This window comes from Agelaius phoeniceus, chromosome Z (assembly GCF_051311805.1).
Source record: "Agelaius phoeniceus isolate bAgePho1 chromosome Z, bAgePho1.hap1, whole genome shotgun sequence".
NCBI classification, from domain to species: domain Eukaryota; kingdom Metazoa; phylum Chordata; class Aves; order Passeriformes; family Icteridae; genus Agelaius; species Agelaius phoeniceus.
The window spans coordinates 21,888,180-21,909,922 of NC_135303.1; the positions used below are offsets into that span (position 1 = coordinate 21,888,180).

Here is a 21,743-nt window from a genome sequence, read left to right on the forward strand (position 1 = left end):
TTTTTCAATGTATCTATTCCACAGAAAACAGTGGATAATCTAATATAGGTGAATGGTATTTCATTCATTCACTGTAAGCCACTAATTACAGTGTGGTCTTACTGCTTGTGAACAGTAGTAGGTAAGAGCTAAAATCTGCAATCCAATCAGGATGATGCTTATTGCTCTTCAGAAAGTTTGCATTTCTGTGGATATCTCTGTGTCATGTTGCTGCACCTGACACTTGAGCAGGCATTGCTCAACCTGTGGACATTTGAAGGTGTACCAGAGCCCAGAAGAGTTAGATTGTGAAGACAGAGCCTTTCATGTTTTCTTGTTTTCTTGAATGTGCATGGAGGAGAGGATGGAAGTTGTAAAAAAAGAGGATGACTTCCTGTCATCCAGAAGCAGAGGTTAAATATGACTTATCTAAACCCAAACAATTTATTTTATAAATATTTACCAATAAATTTCTTCATATTGTTCTGTCTCACAGGAGTTATGCTACAAGAGAGGGGTTCACATTCATATATTTTTAGCTAACAGTTCATGACTAAGTAAGATGTAAATTCCATTAAAAAATGTTTCTATATCAGTGCCAATATTACAAATCTATGGGGATGTTTGCAGTGAATATAAAAATGCATATTTTCCCTTCCTTCTCACTTTGATTTGTAAATCTAGCTCATTTTTGCAATGCTATAAAGACTTGCTTCTTATAGTTGCTGTCCCAGTAAGTCCTTTAGCTGGTATCCCACTATAATAGCTTCAAACTTTTAGCTTTATACAAATGTTAGGGGAAAAAGAACAACCTGGGAGTGTTAGATGCTTCGTGTATGGTTCTCTATTGATATGCTGTTACTAATTGCTTAACTATTGTTAATCATTTGCAGTTTGTTTCAAGCACTTTATTGTTGATTGTTTACAGTGCATTTTCACAGTAATTAGGAATGACCTTAGTGATTCTATTGCTTTAAACAATTGTCATTGTGATATATAATAAAAAGACATACATTTTTTGTAAGCTAATATTAACTCTTAAGAGACAGTAACATCAAAATGCCTTTTTTTCTGTTACCATACTTAATATTTTATTTTGGTTTTAATTGTAGAAACCATCTTCACGGATAAAGCTTGGCACTCCCAAGTCTGTCACTGTAACAATCTTATCAAATGACAATGCCTTTGGAATAATTTCTTTTAACATGGTATGACTTTCTATATGTATATCTTAGAACATTTTAGTAAACATAAAGGTGAAATTGTCAAAGATGCTGGTCAGTTATTCACCCAAATTCCTTGAAGACAGATTCTGAGTTACATCTCTGAAAACATCTCTTGAGATAATTCATACATATGTATGCAATTCATACATATATACAGCTTTAATATTTCTGTATGCTTTTAGGTGTTGAAATGTTGCCTGAGATCCTCAAACTTGGATGAATATCTGTGTTGCTCATCTAAATATAAAGCTTTTAGAAATTGTTCAGCCCCTCAGTGTACTGTAAAGGAAATGAGGACTAATATCATTGGAAAGTTAAAGAGGTGAATTGGGAATTTTAAGAATATATACCTTTTTCCCATCTTAAGTGAGCAATTTTATAGTTAACTCTCAAGCTGTAAGAGCAGCAATCATGATCTATGCATAATGTAATACCTTCTAGGGATAACAGTGGTGTGACTCTAGTGATATGGAGGATATTTGCAATAATACAAAGTTTGTGTTAGCAGAATGAGAAACTCTGCTTTATTGCTGGCATTGTGGCAATAAACTTTTTAGAAGACTTCTCTGAAAAAATCCAATATGAAAAAATTTTAGCACCATAGTATTAATCCATGCTGCTCCCTGAAGTGTTGTAAATCTTTGAAATCTCTCAGCTACAACAGTTTGATAGACAGAGTCCATTGTCTAGTTATCTAACAAATGAGATTTTAATGGAGAAAACTATTTTTAATAGGGTTAGGAACTCCTGTAAATATGACCAGTACTCATATGCCAGTGCTTACTTAGTGTATCGTAACTAAACTCATTTACAAAAAAAAAAAAAACAACCACCAACAAAAACCAAGAAAACCCACTCAACGTACATTATGATAATTTTTTTATCTCAAACCTTTCAAGCTTTCTATTAGCTGAACTAATTGGTTGCTAGGAAATGTATGCCATCAGCAGACTGGTTTGCAGATTGGATTAACTTGTCTGTGGGAGTTTGGTATTTCTATGGTAACAATTTCTTCCGTCTGCTGTGATATTTGATCTGTGCCTGATTGCCTGTCCCTTTTCTTCATTAGTCTGCCTTTATCACAGTGAATGAGCCTAGGGGCAGAAACGAATTTGTTCCTCTCACTCTAATCAGGGAGAGAGGAACCTACGGGACAGTCATTGTAAGTTTTGAGGTGAGTTTATCAAAAAAGCATCTTACCTTTTACTATTAGATGAAGCTGTGAGGCCATAATCATAACTTATCTAAGTGTTTATAAAAATGGAAGGACTAAATAGCTATGTCTGCATTTGTTAATTCTATTTCATAAAATGGGAAGATACTACCTTTCAAATGGAAAATATTGCAATTATCTAACTGCTTAATTTAGGACAAATGTAAATATATTAAACAATGAGTATTCTCTGTATTTTAGGAACATACTTGAAGCAGCATTTTTTGGTATTATTAGCAAACAATGTCTGAGTGTGCAAGAAATGTCTTGTATATTTTTCAGAGTTTATAAACACATGACTCTTTTCAAGGTGCCTTTGCCACCTTCAAACATGTAAATGTAGAGCTCAATATTAAGTGAATTTCTGTATCTATAAGATTGCAGTTTGGATTCCCAGACATTTCAACCTTTCAAAATCATTACTTGAATATTTAGGCCATTAGTCACATACTTCATGTGAATTACTGACTTTATTGTGAGAGGGGGGATTTTTTTTTCCTTGTCTGGTTCTGATTCTATTACAGGTAATTCTTTGTCATATCAAAATTCCTTTATCAATTGTCATCAAAGATTTAATCTAGATGTGCCAAAATCTCAAAAGATTTGTAGTGGATGTTCTTGCAAGCTAAATACAGCATGTATAGATAATGTTTAGAGATTCTTATGTTATTTATTGCAGATATATTTGTTTTTAATCCAATGAATTCTGCTCTCTGCACAATTTATCAAGGTTAATCTCAAAATGTAGTTTATATGTATGTTGAAAAAAATTTACAAGATTTTCTAAAACAAAATCCTAATATATTGCCTCTATGGGTCTTACTATTTTTTCAGGCTTTAGTATTAAGTGTAATTTCCTTAGTATCTCAAATCAAGATAGAAAAGTCACAAAATGAGTAATTGCTATTATCTTGTCTTGGAACTGATTAGGAAATGCTAGTTAAATTAAAAAAGAAGGTCTATCCTTTTTATTATTTAAAAGAGTCAGTTATGCATCAGTAGATACCAAAGAGTTCTCAAAAGGCCTGTATGGAAGTAGATTTCTTTCTCTGGTAATACATAATTTCTTCAGAGTGCCTACTCTGTTTTACTCCATCTTCTGAAAAAGAGTAGATTTTCACAATGGAATGTGTGAGCATATGATTGGGAGTGTATAAATAGCAATTTCTTATGCCTTTCACACACTGTATATTGACTATTGTACTAGATTTTTATGCATGCTCTATATATTTCTTATAAAAAAAATTATATATTTCTTATAAAAAAAACCAATTATTTGCAGGTAGAAGATGGACCAAACTCAGCTGAAGAAGACTTCAGTCCAGCCAGGGGAAATATTACATTTACCCCTGGGAGATCAGTGTTGATTTATAATTTAACAGTGCTTGACGATCAGGTAAAAACAAACTGACAATTTTTGGTTTGGATGTATAGATTGACTGTTGTTCTGGAGGGAGTATAAATAATCAAGAAAGCTTTATATTTTTATTCAGATGGAATAGTGAGGTTCTTGTATTGTCAAGGATGATGTTCTTTAACTACATAGATGTTCATCTTATTAGACTGACATTTCTATATTTAACTTTTCTGTGTGAACGTGATACTGAACAACTTGATAAGGAAATTCACTAAAAAATTACATAGGGGGAAAAGAAGTGTCTGTGATAAAAGTGGGAAGCTTTTGAGCTAATTATGAAAATAGTCTCCCAAATCTATACTCATTCTAGTATTTAAGAGACTGTGCCAAACTGCCATGTAGAAATATCTCTTTCAGATTAGTTGTATTAATTCTGTAACTTATATATGAAAAGAATTAATTTGCTTAGTGGAGAGATGTGTTTTTTTTCCTCTGAGAGGTTCTTCTAATGCTCTTTCACTCAACGTTTGATCTGTATAGCTGTGGTGGTCCACTCTCTGGATGTCTTCTGCAGTTGTACACAAAAGGTTAATTTTGTGTAAAAATCCTTTATTGATGATGTTGATGATGATGATGGAATGCACAAGCATTCAGTGTTACTCTCAGAACTTAATTTGAGCTGTTAAGATCTGAAGTTAAGAAAAAACTCTTAACAACAGGTATTGTTCTGAATTGCAAAGGCTTTTTCCTACAAAAATTAGGCGACTGCAGCTCTGATCTCTAAAGTAGTATATTTATTATAATTCTATTGTGTACATTTCCTTTTTTAGTGAGGAATAATGGAAACTTTTTAACAGAAAATGAAAGAGGCAAATCAACACTGAAAATCTTTTATATTGTTGTCTTTGAAGTCTGACTGGGTTTTTCATTGGTCAAAAAGATGCCATTAAGAATTCCAAAGTGTCCTGTATCATCTGTAAATGAGATGTAAGATGTAAACTACAGCTAAAGTTGTGGATATATTTTGACTCTCTTGAATGCATCTTTTTAAATTTTGCTAGATGGAATATTAGTTAGTCAACTAAATGAAACATGCATGTTTCTGTGCCACAAGCCAAAGGAACTTAATTGGCATAAGCTATTATGCCCACTCTTCTAGCCCTAGAAAAGGATCTGAGGGTGGCCAATAAATAAATGAATGTGAAAGAAAAAGAAATACTGGACAGCAGAGTTTTCAGAAGTTGTACTTTTGTCCTGGAGTTCCTCTCAGAAGCAAATACTACTGATTTCCAGTAGTCCACAGTAAGGACGAAATGCAAAGATCACAAATAATTTTTAAATACTTTCTATCTATATATATTAATAACAATATTTTTTCAGTTCCATGAGTGTAGCTAATCAAGATTTGGGGAATAAAATATAGAATCATATAAAATACTGAGTTGAAAGGAGCCCATTAGGATCATCAAGTCCAACTCCTGGCTCTGCACATACACAGGAATCACATCACACCATTTTTGTCTCTATATATATATATATATATATATATATATATAGTAATATAAAACAGAAATATCATCCTTAATTCTGTAATTTGTGGTTTATAAGCTATTTATTGTCTCCTGCATCAGATATTGGAGAAGAAATAGCTAGAACTAAAATGTAGTTTTAAACACTTGTTTCGTAGAAGTACGATAATCTAAATTATTGGTAAGAACAAGAAAACATTCAGATCTGTGATGGAAATTTTGTCTGGGTTTGTAGCGATTCCAGTTGTATAGGGATGGATGGGCCAAGGTTGGTTCTATAAAGAAGTTGCTGTTGTATTGTCTCAGGCACAAATAGAGGTAGATCAGAATCAACATCAGAAAAAAATAAAATTTAAATCTATTTAATGGAATGGAACACTTGTTTCCAAGTAAAAGTGGCTTTCAAAAATGGCAATTTGTCTTCTCATACTCTCAAGCTGTAAAGATGAAGATTTTTCTGATTCTTGAGTAATTTTTATTTGTATTTGGTTTGACTTTCTATTCTCTTTCAGAAGTATGTTTAGGTAAAATAGAGACCTTAAATTTTGAAAAAGGATTTATAGCATTAGTTAAAAGCAAGACTATTCTCTTGTTTGTTTTAATATGAAATGAGTTTCAAGCTCGTATAATTTCACTTGTCTGCAAAATGCATAAACCATATTTCTCAGTATTAAGTGTTCTGCATATATTTGAAATGGGACTTACATACAGTTGCTAATACTATTTTTCCAGGTACCTGAAAATGATGAAGTCTTTGTTGTTTGTCTGAAGACCGTGGAGGGAGGGGCTGAAATCAACAACACAAAAAATTCTGTCTGGATTAATATTAGGAAAAATGACAGTCCTGTGCGTTTTGTCCAGAATGCTTATATGGTGCCTGAGGAAGATGAAGTGATAACAATCCAAGTGGTTCGTGGTAAGGATGTCACTGGAAAATTAATTGGACCTGATGAAGATGAAGTCTCTGTCAGTTACGCCATCATAACTGGGGATTCAACTGCACATGCACAGCTTAATGTAGACTTCCTAGATCTACAGCCAAATACAACACTTGTTTTCCCACCTCTAGTTCACGAAACATATTTGAAATTTATGATCGTTGATGATGCCATACCAGAAATTGCTGAGACCTTTCAGATTATGCTTCTTAAAGACACTTTGCAGGGAGATGCTGTTTTGATTTATCCATCTGTGGTTCATGTCACTATCCAGCCGAATGATAAACCCTATGGAGTGCTGTCAATCCACAGTGTTCTGTTCACTCATACTGTTATCATTGATGAAGATCAAATTTCAAGGTACTGCAGATCTTAAAATCTAGTATCTAGTCAGTTTAAGAGATTTATTTGTAATTGTTAAGACTCCTTAGCATATCATTTAAGTAATTATAAAATCACTACTAAAATATAATGTAGTAATCACTTAGTGTGTTGTTATCATCATCTATATTTACAAAGATTTCAAGGAAGTGGGAATGTCTAATCATGCAGAAAGTATTTTAATATCTATAAACTATATGTAAATAAGCCATAAGTATTCAATCACATTATCAGAATAGTGAAAACTCCTAATCTAAAGGTAGGACCAGTAAAGCTGTGATACTGCTACACACAGTTTCAGTGGGAAATACATTTCTGTTTTCCACCCTTGGTGTATATTTGTTTTTACTATCTATAAAGCCAGTCTCTGATTAAAGAAAAAAAAAGTGTTCAGCTTCTCCCATTAAATAGTTACCGTAAACTCAAAATGTAAATGTTTGTAATTTCACTTAGAGACTAAAATCAAAGTTCTCTACAAATTTTATAGGCAGACTGATACACAATATTGATAATCTCAATAAAAATGTCCACCACTAATGACTGGTTGTTCATCCACAAAGAAACAAATAATGCCTCAAACTATCATACTATGAGAAATTTTGGAAGAATATTTTATGGTATGTAGAGCCCAACACTTGAGTATTCATCTTTCTTTTTTATACACAGTAAAGAAATGAATCTTGCTTTCTAGATGTTTGTAAGTCATGATTTCCAGATTTTTTTTTTGTAGTCATGCACTTGTCAGATGCAGGCAACATGACATTTCCAGTATCATAAGTATCAGTAGCTGAATATATTTTTAGTACAGGGGCAAACAGTACATCCAAGATCATATTTTCAATGCTCATGCCTCATAACTGTTCATGTTGTAGAATAGGCAATATGTTTTCTTAAATTTGATTTGTATTTTGCAAGACAAATATAGAACATGCCAAGACTCCACTCAGTTCTGAGTACCTTACCTGCTGTAAAGAAAATGAGATCTAACACGTGTCTTCTGAGATTTTACAGAGAGTTTGTGCGTAAATGCTCAAATCTTACATATGTATTATGATTTCACAAACTGTAAGCCTTGAGTCAAATGTCAGTTGCAAGCATTTATACTATGTAGGTCAGTGTAAATATTTTAGGGAATTAGTAACCATACATGCCAGTAGTAATTATGGTTTGTGGGATTTTTTTTTCATTCAAACCCATAGGTTTGAAGGGATTACAATTGTAAGAAATGGTGGAACACATGGAAATGTTTCTGTTTCCTGGGTTATAATCCGAAATAGCAGTGACCCTTCACCTGTGACTGCAGACCTACTTCCAGAGGCAGGAGAGATAAGTTTTGCTCAAGGAGAGATGCTGGTGACACTTCATCTGAACATTATTGATGATGATATACCAGAAGAGGCAGAGCCTTATCTTCTGAAACTCCTAGCTTATACAATACAGGGAGGTGCAGAAGTCAGTGAGCCATCTGAGGTAAGTTTACTTTAGAATTCTCTTGGAAAAGGTAGTTGGAGTAGTAAAGACATTACCAGTTTTAATAACATTGATTGATGGATTATCTGAACAGGTTAAAAGGTTTGTTCTTGGATAAAAATCAAGGAAACTGATCCTTAATATAATCTTAGTGTATAGAGCCATATTTAAAGTATTTGGCTGAGTATAGTGTACAATGCCAGACCCTTTAACTGTGGTAGAATTCAGTTCAGATTATTCCCAATGTGCTAGGATTGAATAAATGCTGTCTCGAGTGACTGCTTTCTAACAGAAGACAGGAAAGTTACTTTCACTTGTTCCTTTGCTGTTTTAATGATTACTGAAATGTTTACAGAGTAACAGCTTCAAGGGGAAGCTTTGGTGATTAAGACTGTAACCTATGAACAATTAAATAAAGGGTGGCTAGACTTGCTGACAGTTCTGTGACTCAAATCCCTGCTTTGTCTTTCTCGAAAATGGTTGGAATGAGCTTGGTGAATAAAATGAAACCCTTTACAATCTAAAACATTTTTAAATGATTCACTTTGGCTGCTGAACCAAAAAATCAGTAATTCAGAGCTCATTGTGGCATATGTGATGATGCATAGTGGGACAGTTGCCACTGTCAGTGCGATGCTTCTTGTATATAAAGAATTCTTTGAGGCTGTCCATCTGATTTCTTTCCTGATGCCTAAGGAGATTAAGGAGAAAAATGTGTGGTGACTGTCAGGAGATGATTTTGTGAAAGCATGAAACTATGGTAAAGAGTAATGCAGCATGCTGTTTTCTGGTTTGCAGCTTCTGTTTTACATTCAGGACAGTGATGATGTTTATGGCCTAATAAAATTCCATCCTTTGGAGAATCAGAAGATTGAAAGTAATCCAATGGGACGTTTTTTATCCTTGAGTTTTGCAAGGGAAGGAGGAACAGTTGGAGATGTGCAGTTGGTTTATACTGCACTGTATATTCCAGCTGGAGCTCTGGATCCTGAGAGAGCGAAAGGTGGCATTCTGAATATGTCTAGAAGAAGTACTCTCATCTTTCCAGAAGGAAAAGCACAAGCTACTATAAATATACCAATACGAAATGATGCATTTCTTCAAAATAGAGCTCATTTTGTCATACAGGTATCTCAGCTGTTTTTGGGGTGTTTTTTTTAGCCCATGTAGTATAAAGGATATAAAATAGTAGTGGCTCCTTCACTTTTAACTTAATTAAAATGACTCTGCCTGATTAAAAAAAAGAAAAACAATTAGTTCTGTAGCCAAGAAAACTCTTTTATTTTAGATACTGCTTCCACAGATATGCTATAAGGAGCTTTATTCCTAATAATTATATACTAATTACATAATTTTTAAAAAATACACTGTTGTAATAGGATTCAGCTACTAATTATGAAATTTAACAAAATTATATCAGCGTTGCAGTAGCTAGTTACCTTTTCTGGTATGTTATTCTGTCTACCCTTTGCCTTTTGATTTAATCAAATTAAGGCTCCTAAAGTACAGGAATATGAGAGATTTTAGAAATTAAAAGAAAGTAAATAAAAATTTAAATAGTCAAACATATGTTGAATTTTTGTGCAACTCTGACCAGGTAATTGAAAAGTTCTTCTAGTTTTCCCTGTATGTGGTCTTTTGGTTTTTTTCATCTTGTGTTTTTGTTTTTGTTTGTGGAGTTTTTTAATTTGTTTGTTTGGTGGGGTTTTCTTTTCTCTCTACCTGAATTCGTAAGAAGGGAGATTGTGTAATTGCTTGTAAGATTGGCTGGAAAAATACACTAACATTATGCTTTTGAAAGAAAATGGGTTTTCCACAAAAATGTTTAAAGAAAGATTTTTTTATTTTCCAAAATAATTTTTTTTCTTCATTTTTCACTGGAGAAAAACAGATTTGCATACATGTTAGCAAGTTATTGTTCAGATATGCTGCTGTGGGAGATTCTGGGCATTGTAATCAGTAATTTTTATACTTCTTTTCTCATCTGCAGTTGAGACTACTGCATAATCTCTACTTCCCCTGATTAACTATTGCCACTGTCTAAGATCATGAGTCTGGGGAGCAATCCTGATATACAGACAAAGGGGTGACTTGGCACAACCAAAGCATAAATCTCAAAGTCTTTTCTTAGTTCTTTTAAGTCTTTTCCTTTTAAGTCAGGTATCTTCAAAGTTTTCAAACAGAGATGTTGATGTGGAATCATAAATGTAAAAATTGGTCTTTTTTTCTTTATTTTCTAGTGTACCAAAAATGTTTTAATTACTTGAAAAGATTTCTTCCCTCTATCTATTTTCCCCTACATTCTATTAAAAAAAAAAAAGAGAAAAAAATATTGCCAAAATCATATTATCATTTTAGTTGCACACGCTCTTTCTATGTTAACAGCTAGGCAGGGAATATGTTTCTGAAATGTTAGAATAGGTTTGTGTGTTTTACCTTCTTCATGTGATCTGAAATATTGACAGAAGACTTGAAATATCTAATTCCAAGCTCCTTTCAGGTGATAGATTACAAATAACATTGCAGTGTGGACTATGGACAAGATGTGTAAAAAGTACTTCAATATGCAGACTTTTGGCGTGCCTTTTCAAACTGCAGATTCCAGGGAGATGGGGTGTATGTTCTGTACTTTCTCCATGAACTATAAAAATGTTTTGAGTACACAAAATCAGATGCAACTTCTAACACAAATAATTCCTTTAAAAAAGGAAGAAAAATGCCCCTATTTATCACTATGACAATCCTTCTACATTGTGAATAAATTATAGTCTCAGAAAAAGGGTTTAGAATGAGATTACAAAGTTTGTACTAGGCCCAATAAAGGATCAACTCAGAAATCAGGGAAGGAGGGAGGGATGAAGAAATGAAGCATAAACACAACAAGAGAACAGATAGAGGAACTGGAAATATGAGATTAACCTTCTTCAGTAACATCTTCAATTAAATAACCTATTGTTTGATGTGTAGACTACTTTTGGTATGGACAAGAAGATTAACTAATTTAGTAAACTGCTTGGCATTATTCAATTCACAGTGCATTCTTTTTTCCCTCATGGACTGATTTGCTTTAAGAGGAAACAATGAATTTAAAAAAAACAAACCAATATTTAATTAATTATTACTTTAATCTCAAAGTTACTATCCAGATAGTAACAAAGGGAATTCTTTCAGCTCTGTAGTATTTCAGAACTTCTACTGAGCTAACAACCACAACAGTGGTCCTCCTGCATGGTGTTAATTTGAGAATTGGCACCTATTCTAAAAGAAATCTTAGAAAAGAAAGAAACAAATAGAACGACTCTTTGTTCCTCAGAATCCCAATAAGTAGCTTGGATGGTTGAGAATCAATTTCTAATTACAGTATTTATAAAACAAATCCCATATATCATCAAATAAAATGTGCTTGAATATTTTTGAGTGTTACTTGAATAACAGCAGAACAAAATATGTACAGTCCAAGTATTTTATATAAATTGGTTTAAAGAATCAAAGGGATTAAAAATTAATTAGTTGAGAGGATGATTCATAATGCTAGGAAAATTAATCCACAAACACCAGAGGTTTATGTCCAAAAAGGAGTCAGAGGAGTCCTTTTATTGATTTGAGTAAAGGGAGAGGCCATGGGGCATTCCCCTGGGGTGTCTCAAATTTTTGGAGGACATTGCCTGCTTTTTTATCCTAGTTTCCCAGCTGCATTTCTTTTTTCTCTTTCCCTGTTGGCTGAGGTACTGGAGAGGTACCTCAGACTTCCTGATACACCTGATACCGAAGATTTCCCAAAGATTTCCCTCTAATGTATAACCCTCCCTTTTAATTTTTAATTCTTACAGAATTTAGGGTTTTTTCTTCCCCATTGTTTCTTTCATCTCTCAATGTCTAATTTAGTTTATCAGCAAACCTAAAGTTTATTTGTAAAAGCAAATATCTTTTTCCATTCATCAATCAGTGGAATCTTTCCCATTGTTTCTTTTATCTTCCAGAGCTAGTTTTATCTACCAGCAGACCCACAGCTTGTTTGTAAAGACAAATCTGCTATTCCTCTCAATAATAACTATATAGATTTAAATAAGGTCATTTTCTCTTTCTCCACCAAAACCTGTGTGGCAGCATCTAATAACTCCAAGCAAAAACATCCTAATGGGAGTTGAAAGGTGGTTCTCATTGATGGTTCATGCACCAGTGAAATGTTTACAGAAGTATATATAAATTGGTAATAGAAATATCTGTTATTATGATCCATGCAGACAGAATCTGATAGTGTTATAAATTATATTTGAAAGGAATATTAAAACAATTAACACAAGGAAAGTCATGTCAATGGTTCTGATGGGCTAAGTGAATGGTATTTTCCATTCAAAGATAGAATAAACATTTTTCTATTTCTTCTTAGTATAAATAAACTATCAAAAATATGGTAATATAAGAGGACACTACAGTTTTGAAATCTTGTGCTGATTTTCAATTATGAATGAAATTCTACATATTAGTTATTGTAAATAGAGAAGTGTTTACATTTTTTAACTGAGGAGAGAAATATATAAACATACATGTCCAACTCACTCTTTGGCTTCATGAGAGTGTCTAAATTATTATGTTTACAGTGACTTCAACAGATTTTTATCAATGCATGACAAAAAAACTGAAGTACAAACAACAATCTGGCAGATCAATCCATATATCTAGTGAGGAAATGCTCAGTTCAGAAAGTTAATTGTCCCTCGATGTACATTTAGTTGTGTACATGATTAGTCTGAGAGGTATACCATTCTGCTGTGGAAGCTCAATACCATTCACTTAATTTCTTACACAGCTACCTACATATTTTTGTAGTAGAAATGGCGCTGGTCGGAGAAATTTATCTTGGAGGTGTTTTGCTCCTTGCATATGACACTTATTCCAAGATGTTAGAATAGTTTTTACTTGGTACTCAGGCTTCTTATTTCTCAAGTTTTTCTTACTTTTTCTCACAGTTGGAAAAAGTTGAGCTGCTGAATAGAATTCCTCTTGTCCCACCCATGAGTCCTAGATTAGATGAGATTCGAAATATTTCTTTGAGGATTACTCCAGATATTGCAAATGGAGAAATAGGCTTTACTAGCAATCTTCCAATTATTCTTTCTGAACCAGAAGAATCACCTGCTACAGTGGTAAGTAAACATTTTTATATTGTCCTTTACTATGGAAAACTTATTTGGAGAAAGCAAAGTTTGCTATATCCACTATGGCATTTGAAAATTAACGTGAGAAAAAATCCATCCTCCAAGTCTGATCTTATCTCAAATATTCTCCTCCTTTATAAAACCAAAAAGGTAGAAATTGTTAGCAAGATTAATGTGTTTGTCATCTGAAAAGTGTGTTGAACTTTGCTTTCTCTGTAAGAATCTAGAATTGGTTAAATCTTCATGCTCAGATGGAGCAAAAGATGCTGCAGCTTAATTTCTTTCACCAGCTGCAAAAACACTCTGTGGAGTAGGACTGATTTTGCTCCCAAATTTGGTGAAAGTGTGACTGTTTTTTATAATTCACTTACATGTGAATATATAGTTTGGCTTGCTGTGTCTGTTTTCTAATAAATAATGCTTTTTGTATTTCTCAATACCCAAAGCATTTTCAAAAGCATCATCATCCATCTGAATGCTGTAAGCCCAGCCAGAGAAACCTTCTATAAAATATTTTTTCTTACATTTCCCCTTTTTCCCCCTAATTGTCTTAACTGAGATCTTCCTTCAAATCCTGCTTCAGAGAGCTGCTTTTCATCCTCATAATAAAACTGCTGATTTAAATCCTAGGTTGTCTTTATGAGGTGGGCATTGGTTAAATCCATCATAGAAGGGTTTTTGTGTTCATGAGTATTAAGTGATTTGTCATTTTAATGTTCTGCCACCTCCACTAAGAATATAAAAACATACATGTCCAACTATATAATGGATAAATGATTAAATATATACAATTCAGTATATATCTTCATAGATATACCATCTTTGATTTCAGATCTTATGCATAGATATAAGTCAGAGGTGAATATTTTGAGGCTCATATTCAAACAGTACTTTGCAAGGGGTTTATTGTTTTTGTATCTAGTTTTGCAAGTCACAGCAGACTCATGTTCTTTACAGGTTTCCATTGCATTGCATCGAGATGGGACTGATGGTCAAGCAACTGTGTTTTGGAGTTTGAGACCATCTGGTCCTAATCACAAGGCAGTAACACAGGATGATATAAGTCCTTTTAATGGCTCTGTTGTTTTTTTATCTGGACAAAGTGATACTGCAATCAACATTACTATTAAAGCTGATGATATACCTGAAATGAATGAAACTGTGTTATTAACTTTGGACAGGTATTGTACCCCAATATTTATTCATATGTACCACTTGCTATATTCAATCTATATATAAAAAAATTGGCACAGTATTAATTATGAGGTGTTGCCTCCATTGCATTGATAAATGCCTGGAGGAATATTGGGCCCTTGATTTAGACTGTGTATGAAATCTTTGACTCATGATCAATGTAAGAAACCATATTGTGCTTATTATCTAATGACTTAGTTTTGTTTGTATTTCGATTAAAAATAATTATGCTGCTTAAAAAGTTGATTTAGCTTTGATCTTTAGTTCTAGCTCTTGATTATAACACTTATTTTCAGAAAAAAAAAAGTTTAGTGAGATAATGGGTAAAGTTATAATGAATAGTAATGAAAGCAGTACATAACTGTGTTTTTCTCAGAAGAGGTTTATAGTCAGGATGTTGTTGCAGAATTAGATACTTCCATCACAACTGCTGGCTTCCAAAATAGGCCAGTCTGACTACTATCACATGCCTCAGCTACAAAGGGAGCAATGATGTTTCTGAAGCACAGTGTTGTGGTCTCCCTTCTGTGTGACATCAGGTTTTCAGGATAATTAAGGCTGTAAGAGGCCTCAGAAGATATTATCTGCATGTGAACACTACTCAGAATGCTTGAATTATTTCATATCCAGGAGCCTTTTGTTTTGTTAGCAGGAGAATGAATCTTGGCTATTTCTTCAGTCCTGCTTCCAAAAATTCAGATGTATCTATAGTTTAGAAATACTATCACTTCTGCTAATACCTCCTAATAATCTAAGGTATATTTTTCCCATTTATTTTTCTGGAAACGTGCTAAGAAAGGTCTGTCAGCTGCAATGTCTGCATTGACCATCTGCTACATATACAGTCCTTACCTTATGTAGAAGTATCCTTGTTGTACATAGGAAGGGCAGACTAGCTGATGGGAACTTTTAACACTATATATTCATATAGAGTACATACTAACAAACCAGAAAGCAACTCCTTAGGCTGCTGCTCATCCTGTTTTTTTGAGCATTGTTCTATCACACAGGAAAGATGCTTTTTCAGTACAGTGTTGCTCTGCTTCTGTAGAAGCTAGCTGGTGGATGCATCTAGTGCACAATGAATTATTTCATTCTAATCTTGGATACTCACTGTGTTGAAAAGACGGTCCTGTTGAAAACAAACAAACAAACAAACAAACAAACAAACAAACAAACAAACCAATAAACCAAAAAAACAAAAACAAAACAGAAACAAACAAACAAACAAACAAACAAAAACAAAAAAAAACCACCAAAAAAACAAATGGAGACTATTGCAAGCAGTTCTCTGGGTTTTTTTTTTTCCTGTGGATGAAATTGGTTTCCCTGAAAGTTCATTAGAATCTGTGGCACAAACAAAGAAGCTAAGATTAGAAATAATGACTGAAGTTGTGAAGGAGTTGTGTAAAGTGACAAAAATGCTGAAGTGGAAGGATGGGAGACAAATAAGTACGTAGAGGAAGTGGGCAGCATAAAAGATTAACTTTTTAGTATTGGATAGCTCTGCAGTATGTGTAACTATAGCTTTTTACCACTTGCTCTGACTAGTAATCCCATGCCTTGAAAATTATGTCTAAAAGGGGATTGAGTTGGCAGCTGAACAAATGCAACCACTGTTCTGCTTTTGCTATGTGTAGTGGGAGTAGCAGATTCTATTGATCATGAAGTGGCTGGTAAAAATTTTGCCAGCAGTAAGCAGCTTTCCCACACTTGGCAAGGTCAGAGAGTGAAGTAAGGAATAGGTAGTTTGGCCAGGAAAAAGTAAATACATAGGAGATAAAATCTGAACTTTTCTCTACACCTGGACAGTGTCCCTCAAGGCTACAAGTGGAATCTGGCAACTTTTAACTTGAGTAAAAGACAAGAATGCAATACCTGCAAAGATCATCCTTTCAACACTGGAGATGACTATTCAAAGCAGGGGTGAATGATACTGGCAGGGTGATGCATGTAAGCTTTTGTTATTGCCTCCTACATAGTTTGTGTTTTCTACATGAAGAGAAGATTTCAGTTTCCAAGACTGGCAGCCAGCTCCTCACAGCAGTAGTGAATTACCATGAAAACAAAGACACACTCTGCAGTGGATGTGCTCGCACTGCTTGATAGATTGTAGATAAGTCAGTAGGAAAATAGAGCATGTACAGACTTTAATGAAACTATAGACATAGAAATACATCCATAAGCATTGTCTTTATTGCAATTAGTAATAGCATGGGCAAAATAATATGATAATTAGTTCTAACAAGGATGTATTATTTACAACTCAGTGATGTTGTTATGGTAGTTTTATGTTTTAAATGAGCTTTGATTGTACCCATAATAAGAAAAGAAATCTTCCAAGCCATTAAAAATAGTATTTTACTTCCTTGCTCTGTGGACACCATCTGTAGGCCCTGGATATTAAAAATAATTATGAATGCTGTTCACAAAATGGAGGCCAATATATATCATGAAGAATATGCTTACCCAGAAGACAGATGAGCTGTTAAGAAGCAAGATAATCCTGTGCCTGCTGAAGCTTCTTCATATTTTCTTTCTTTAGGACCAGCTTCAGTTTGGATGCCTGCCCATATCTTAATAGGCCTGAATTGAAATAGCCTAAATTGAAACTAAAAATGAATAAAGCCAGAGGTCTGTATCACTACAGACCTAAATCTGATAGTTTTCTTAACTTCTGCACAAGAAGTTTGGCTGTTGGCAGTTGCCATGCCCCCAGTGCAGATACACAGCTATAAATTTGGCAATTGGCACAGCTGAAGGGCCAGGACCAATCATGGGACATGGATTGTGTTTGTTCTCTTAAATGAGTGGAGCTGAGAGTAAAACCTCTGAACTTTAGGTCCTGGGAAAAACAATACACAAATTAATTTATTTTTATTGGGGAAGATTAAAATCCAGGAACAGCTGAGTATTTAAATAGTTTATGCTTAGAATCTTTTGATCATGACTTCCATAAATTAAGATACCAGAACAGATCCATATATGTGTATGTATGTATCTAATGTGACATATGTTCAATGAAGCAAAACTGATGTAATGTGGAAAATTTTATATTTCTAGTGATTTCTGTGATGTGATACAGGCTGAGGTACTTAACACCTTTTTTGCCTCAGTCTTTGACCTCAGAAATACTAATTATTCTCAGGGTAACTGGTCCCCTGAGCTCGTAGAAAAGGTAGAAGAGCAGAATAGATCTCCTGAAATCCAGAAGGAAATAGTTAGTGATTAGCAGAGCTATTTAGGTGATCATAAGTCTATGGGAGTGGAGAGGATCCATCCTAGGGTAATGAGGGAGCTGTTGTAAGGGCTCTCTAAGCTGCTCTCTATCATTTATCATCAGTCATGGCTAACTGAGGACGTCACAGACAATTGGAGGTTTGCCTATGTGGTGCTTGTTCACAAAGAGGGCTGGAAGGAGGATCTGGGGAACTACAGGCCAGCCTGCCTGACCTTGGTGCCTGGCAAGGTTATGGAACTGATCAACTTGAGTGAGGTCATACGACATCTACAAGATGGCTGGGGCATCAGACCCAGCCAGCATGGGCTTAGGAGGAGTAGGTCCTGCCTGATCAATCTGATCTCCTTTTATGATCAGCTGACATGCCTGAGGGATTGGGGCAAAGCTGTGGTTGTTGTCTATCTGGACTTTAACAAAGTTACTGTGTGCCACAGCATTTGCCTTGAAGAGCTGGCAACCTGTGTCTAGGACAGGTGCTTGCTTCTGTGGGTTAAGAACTGGTTGGATGGCCAAGCCCAGAGAGTGGTGGTGAATGGTGCTGCATCTGGTTGGCAGCCAGATGCAGCACCAAATCTAATCTAACTAATCAGCTGAATCTGATTAGTTGCTTTCTAACTTCCAAGTTCTTGAAATTTGGTCTGATTTACGCTGTGACTGTTAAGAGGTAGTAAGTATTGCCAGTCTTCTAAGTACTTTCAAAGTATACCTGGAGATACTTAAAGTACCTCCTCATGGTACCTTGGGACTGTTTATTTTCCGTTATCCCTTGGATTCTGTTAGAGCTACCATTGTGCACAACAACATGATACTAGATTTTAGCACTATTACTCAGTTAACAGGCCCTTTTTTGTCTGAGCTGTGTTTAGATTCATGCAATCTGACTTTATGAAGGTGAAATGAACTCTGACATTGACCTTTCACTTTTTGATAATTGTGTCTTAACCACTTAAGCTTGTACATCATGTACCAAAAACCCACTTGATATAATAGTTCATTTGTATTCTCTGCTGTGAAATATATTATCAACAGCTTAGTGATATATTAAATTTTAGCATTAAGAGCAATATAATGAAAATTTAGCATAAATTTTAGCTCTGGAATTTTCACCTTGACTTTTTAAATAGCATTAATGCCTGATGATTTTGGAAAACTTGCAAACATTTCTTACATTTCTGAAGGGAAGGAGAATATCTTCATATATAGTATTTGAAATGTAGCTTCATTTGAAATAATTAAGAAATTTCTATTAAATCAGATCTCCTATTTGAAAGAATAGAGCTGCAAATGTATTTGCTTTATTACTTCAAACTTTTGAGTGAAGTCTTTTGTCTACTGAATTCTGAAGCTGAAATATTTAAACTTCACTTTATAAATGCTTTGTTTATTTGTTGATAGTAAATCCAGGTTTAATATTAACTGTATATTTATTTTAGGTTAAGAAAATAATCTCTGCATACTTTCATAGAATGACATACTTGTTATTGCAGAATAATTTCCTTTCGTCTCAATTAATGTAATAGTTTTGTGATATGTGCTTATATTCCTATTTGTATTTTTTCCTTGTTTTTTTTTGGGGGGTGGTGGTTTTCTTCTTTTTTTGTTGGTATTTTACTCTGATAATCTGATTAATCTAAAAAATTGTCAAAAATAAAGTTTGATGTGATTTTCTGCTAGAATAGTCTTTGATAATGTATGTGTTGTAACTCCCAATGTACTTACCTGTTTTTATCATTACTATGTCAGATTGATGTAATAACACAAAATGGAGGCATGTTTACTGTATTTTTTTTTTTTTTTTGCATGAAGTTATAAATGTGGGCTGCTGGTGCAGTTGTGAGCAGACACAGGGGTTGGCAGTGAAAGAACTCCTGGGGGAGGGCTGGGTAGGGCGTACCATGAATGGGCCTTGACATCCTGAATTGATTATGCGGTCATTTCTCACCAGTGAGGATTGCCCACTTGCTAGCATTTGTCAACATAAAATGCCAAGGAAGGAGGTTCCCATAAAAGGAACATGATGTGTTTGGAAAGGGAAAAGAAAACTTTGTGGTACTCTTGTTTTTATTATTGTCTAAGACTGGTACTATTGAAATTTTTAGGAACTAGTGCTTTCATTCATTCCCCACCCCTTTTCTTTCCCTCTATTCTTCCTTCCTTCTTTCTTTCTCTGTTAACAGGGTAGAGACAGAAAGGTTTGTCGTGTACTTTGGGTAAGTGAAGTGAACTGTGGTTTGTCTTCAATGAATCAATGCTTTGTTTTATAAGTGATTAGTTTGAATCTGTCAATAACTTCTTTTCCTCTCAGGAATCATGTCTTCTGCATCTCTTCAGACAATGCTTGGTTGTTCTTTGGTTTTTAATTTGATGGCATGGGTTTCTGGCATGAAGCTTTATTTAGGATTTGTGAATGATGAAAGTTACTAATGCATGACTCAGTGCTTGATACTGCGCTTGATTGCAATATGGATCCATTGTCTTAAACTGCCAGAAATACAATTTGTCCCACCTAAATGCCTGAGTGGACTAGAACTATGAAGTTTTCTGTTGAGCAGTTTTTTTTTTTTTTTTTGAATGAAATAGGTTTAGTTTATGTTAACACAAGTTTTTGTGTCTGCTGGCATATTTTTTTTAATATGCAAAAAATATTACATATTACCATTTAAAATAGATATTTCTAGTTTGTTCATTGAAATTTTCCTCCAGAAAACATGGAAGATGAATCTGAATTCATAAACCAACATTTAATAAGCTATATCAAAACCATCAGTCTGAACGTGCATTTTTTATGCATCTTTCAGCAGTAGTTTTTCTTGCATTTTTAATGGCATGTACGTAAAACAATGTAATTGAAAGTATATATGTGACGAAATGAATGCAAGAAATTCAAGCTCTCTCTGTTTAAGTGATTAGGGATCACTCCTTATGTTTTGATCCAAATAAAAAGTAATACTCAATGTGATTTTAAATTTTTATTATATGATTCTATTTCTTTTTCTTTGTATTGTGTGCATGTGTGACTAAAAAGCCCCAGAACTGTACGCTGTAAAAAATAATCAGAAAGCAAAGTTATCTCAGGAACAAAGGCTGGGTTTTCTGCAAGTGAATGGAACACTCTGATGTGTCTTGCCTAATTTATTATATTCTTTTTAGGTAATTGTTTTCAAAATTTATTCATAAAAATAATCAGGATTCTGATGTCCTTCACATAGATATGTATTTACTTACTAAAAGAACCAACACTCAAAAAACCTTGACTTTTTTCCTTTCCCAGGGTCAGTGTGGAAAATCAAATACTGAAATACGGGTTTACTACTTGTGAGATCACTATTTTGGAAAATGATGATCCTGGAGGAGTGTTTGAATTTTCTTCCTCTTCCAGAGGTCCCTACAGTATCAAGGTAGCTATCTGAATAACTTTTCTTAATTGTTATGGAAAAGTAAATCTTAGCAGAATGCAAGTAAAATTCTGGATTTTCTTTTTTTTTACAGGAGGGGGATTCTGTTGAACTGCAGATTGTCCGTAGCAGAGGGAGCCTTGTCACGCAGTTTCTGCGATACACTGTAGAACCAAGGGACAATAATGAGTTTTATGGAAGCACAGGAATTCTGGAATTTAAGCCTGGCGAAAGAGAGATCATAATTACTCTTTTGACAAGGATGGATGGGATTCCAGAGGTAGAAATGAAAATTTTCCTTTCTCTAAATTGTGTTCACAGCATAACAGTTTGTCATTTATTAAAATATAAGAAAATATATCGTAGCAGAATGAGTATGCAATGCTTCTCTATGGAATATATTCCCAGTCTCCAAACCAGGGATGCCTGGATTACTAGAAGGTATCTTTGGCTTTAATAGGCCTCAGTGGATTTTTTTTTGTAAATTGAAACTGAACTTCTCATCCATCTGAGCTTTTGGCACCTGTGGCATTCTGTACTATAGAATACCACTATTTAATTGAGGCCTGTACAATCAATCGCTTTCTTTTTGTTCTGTTTTTGGTAAATACCTGCTAACTGAACTCAGTGCTCCCCAGTCTACACTAATATTTGCTGTATA

The 21,743-nt window shown here is 34.2% G+C and overlaps 1 protein-coding gene across 10 annotated transcripts in view; it reads left to right on the forward strand.

Moving 5' to 3' along the window:
• Positions 1-21,743, forward strand: part of ADGRV1 (adhesion G protein-coupled receptor V1) — a 282,393-nt gene that overhangs the window by 21,251 nt on the left and 239,399 nt on the right. For 8 of the 10 annotated variants that reach the window (XR_013180133.1, XM_077172043.1, XM_077172048.1 and 5 more), the window contains 11 exons: positions 1,092-1,187; positions 2,275-2,379; positions 3,701-3,814; positions 6,037-6,602; positions 7,823-8,093; positions 8,892-9,221; positions 13,064-13,240; positions 14,210-14,433; positions 19,865-19,897; positions 20,959-21,085; positions 21,177-21,362. Coding sequence is in view for 9 of the 10 variants with exons in the window: in XM_077172043.1 (XP_077028158.1) it covers positions 1,092-1,187; positions 2,275-2,379; positions 3,701-3,814; positions 6,037-6,602; positions 7,823-8,093; positions 8,892-9,221; positions 13,064-13,240; positions 14,210-14,433; positions 19,865-19,897; positions 20,959-21,085; positions 21,177-21,362 (2,229 nt within the window). In the remaining variant the exon portion in view is untranslated. Of the gene's footprint in view, positions 1-1,091; positions 1,188-2,274; positions 2,380-3,700; positions 3,815-6,036; positions 6,603-7,822; positions 8,094-8,891; positions 9,222-13,063; positions 13,241-14,209; positions 14,434-19,864; positions 19,898-20,734; positions 20,838-20,958; positions 21,086-21,176; positions 21,363-21,743 lie in introns of those variants that run through there. The other 2 variants (XM_077172046.1, XM_077172051.1) reach the window with 2 other exon arrangements.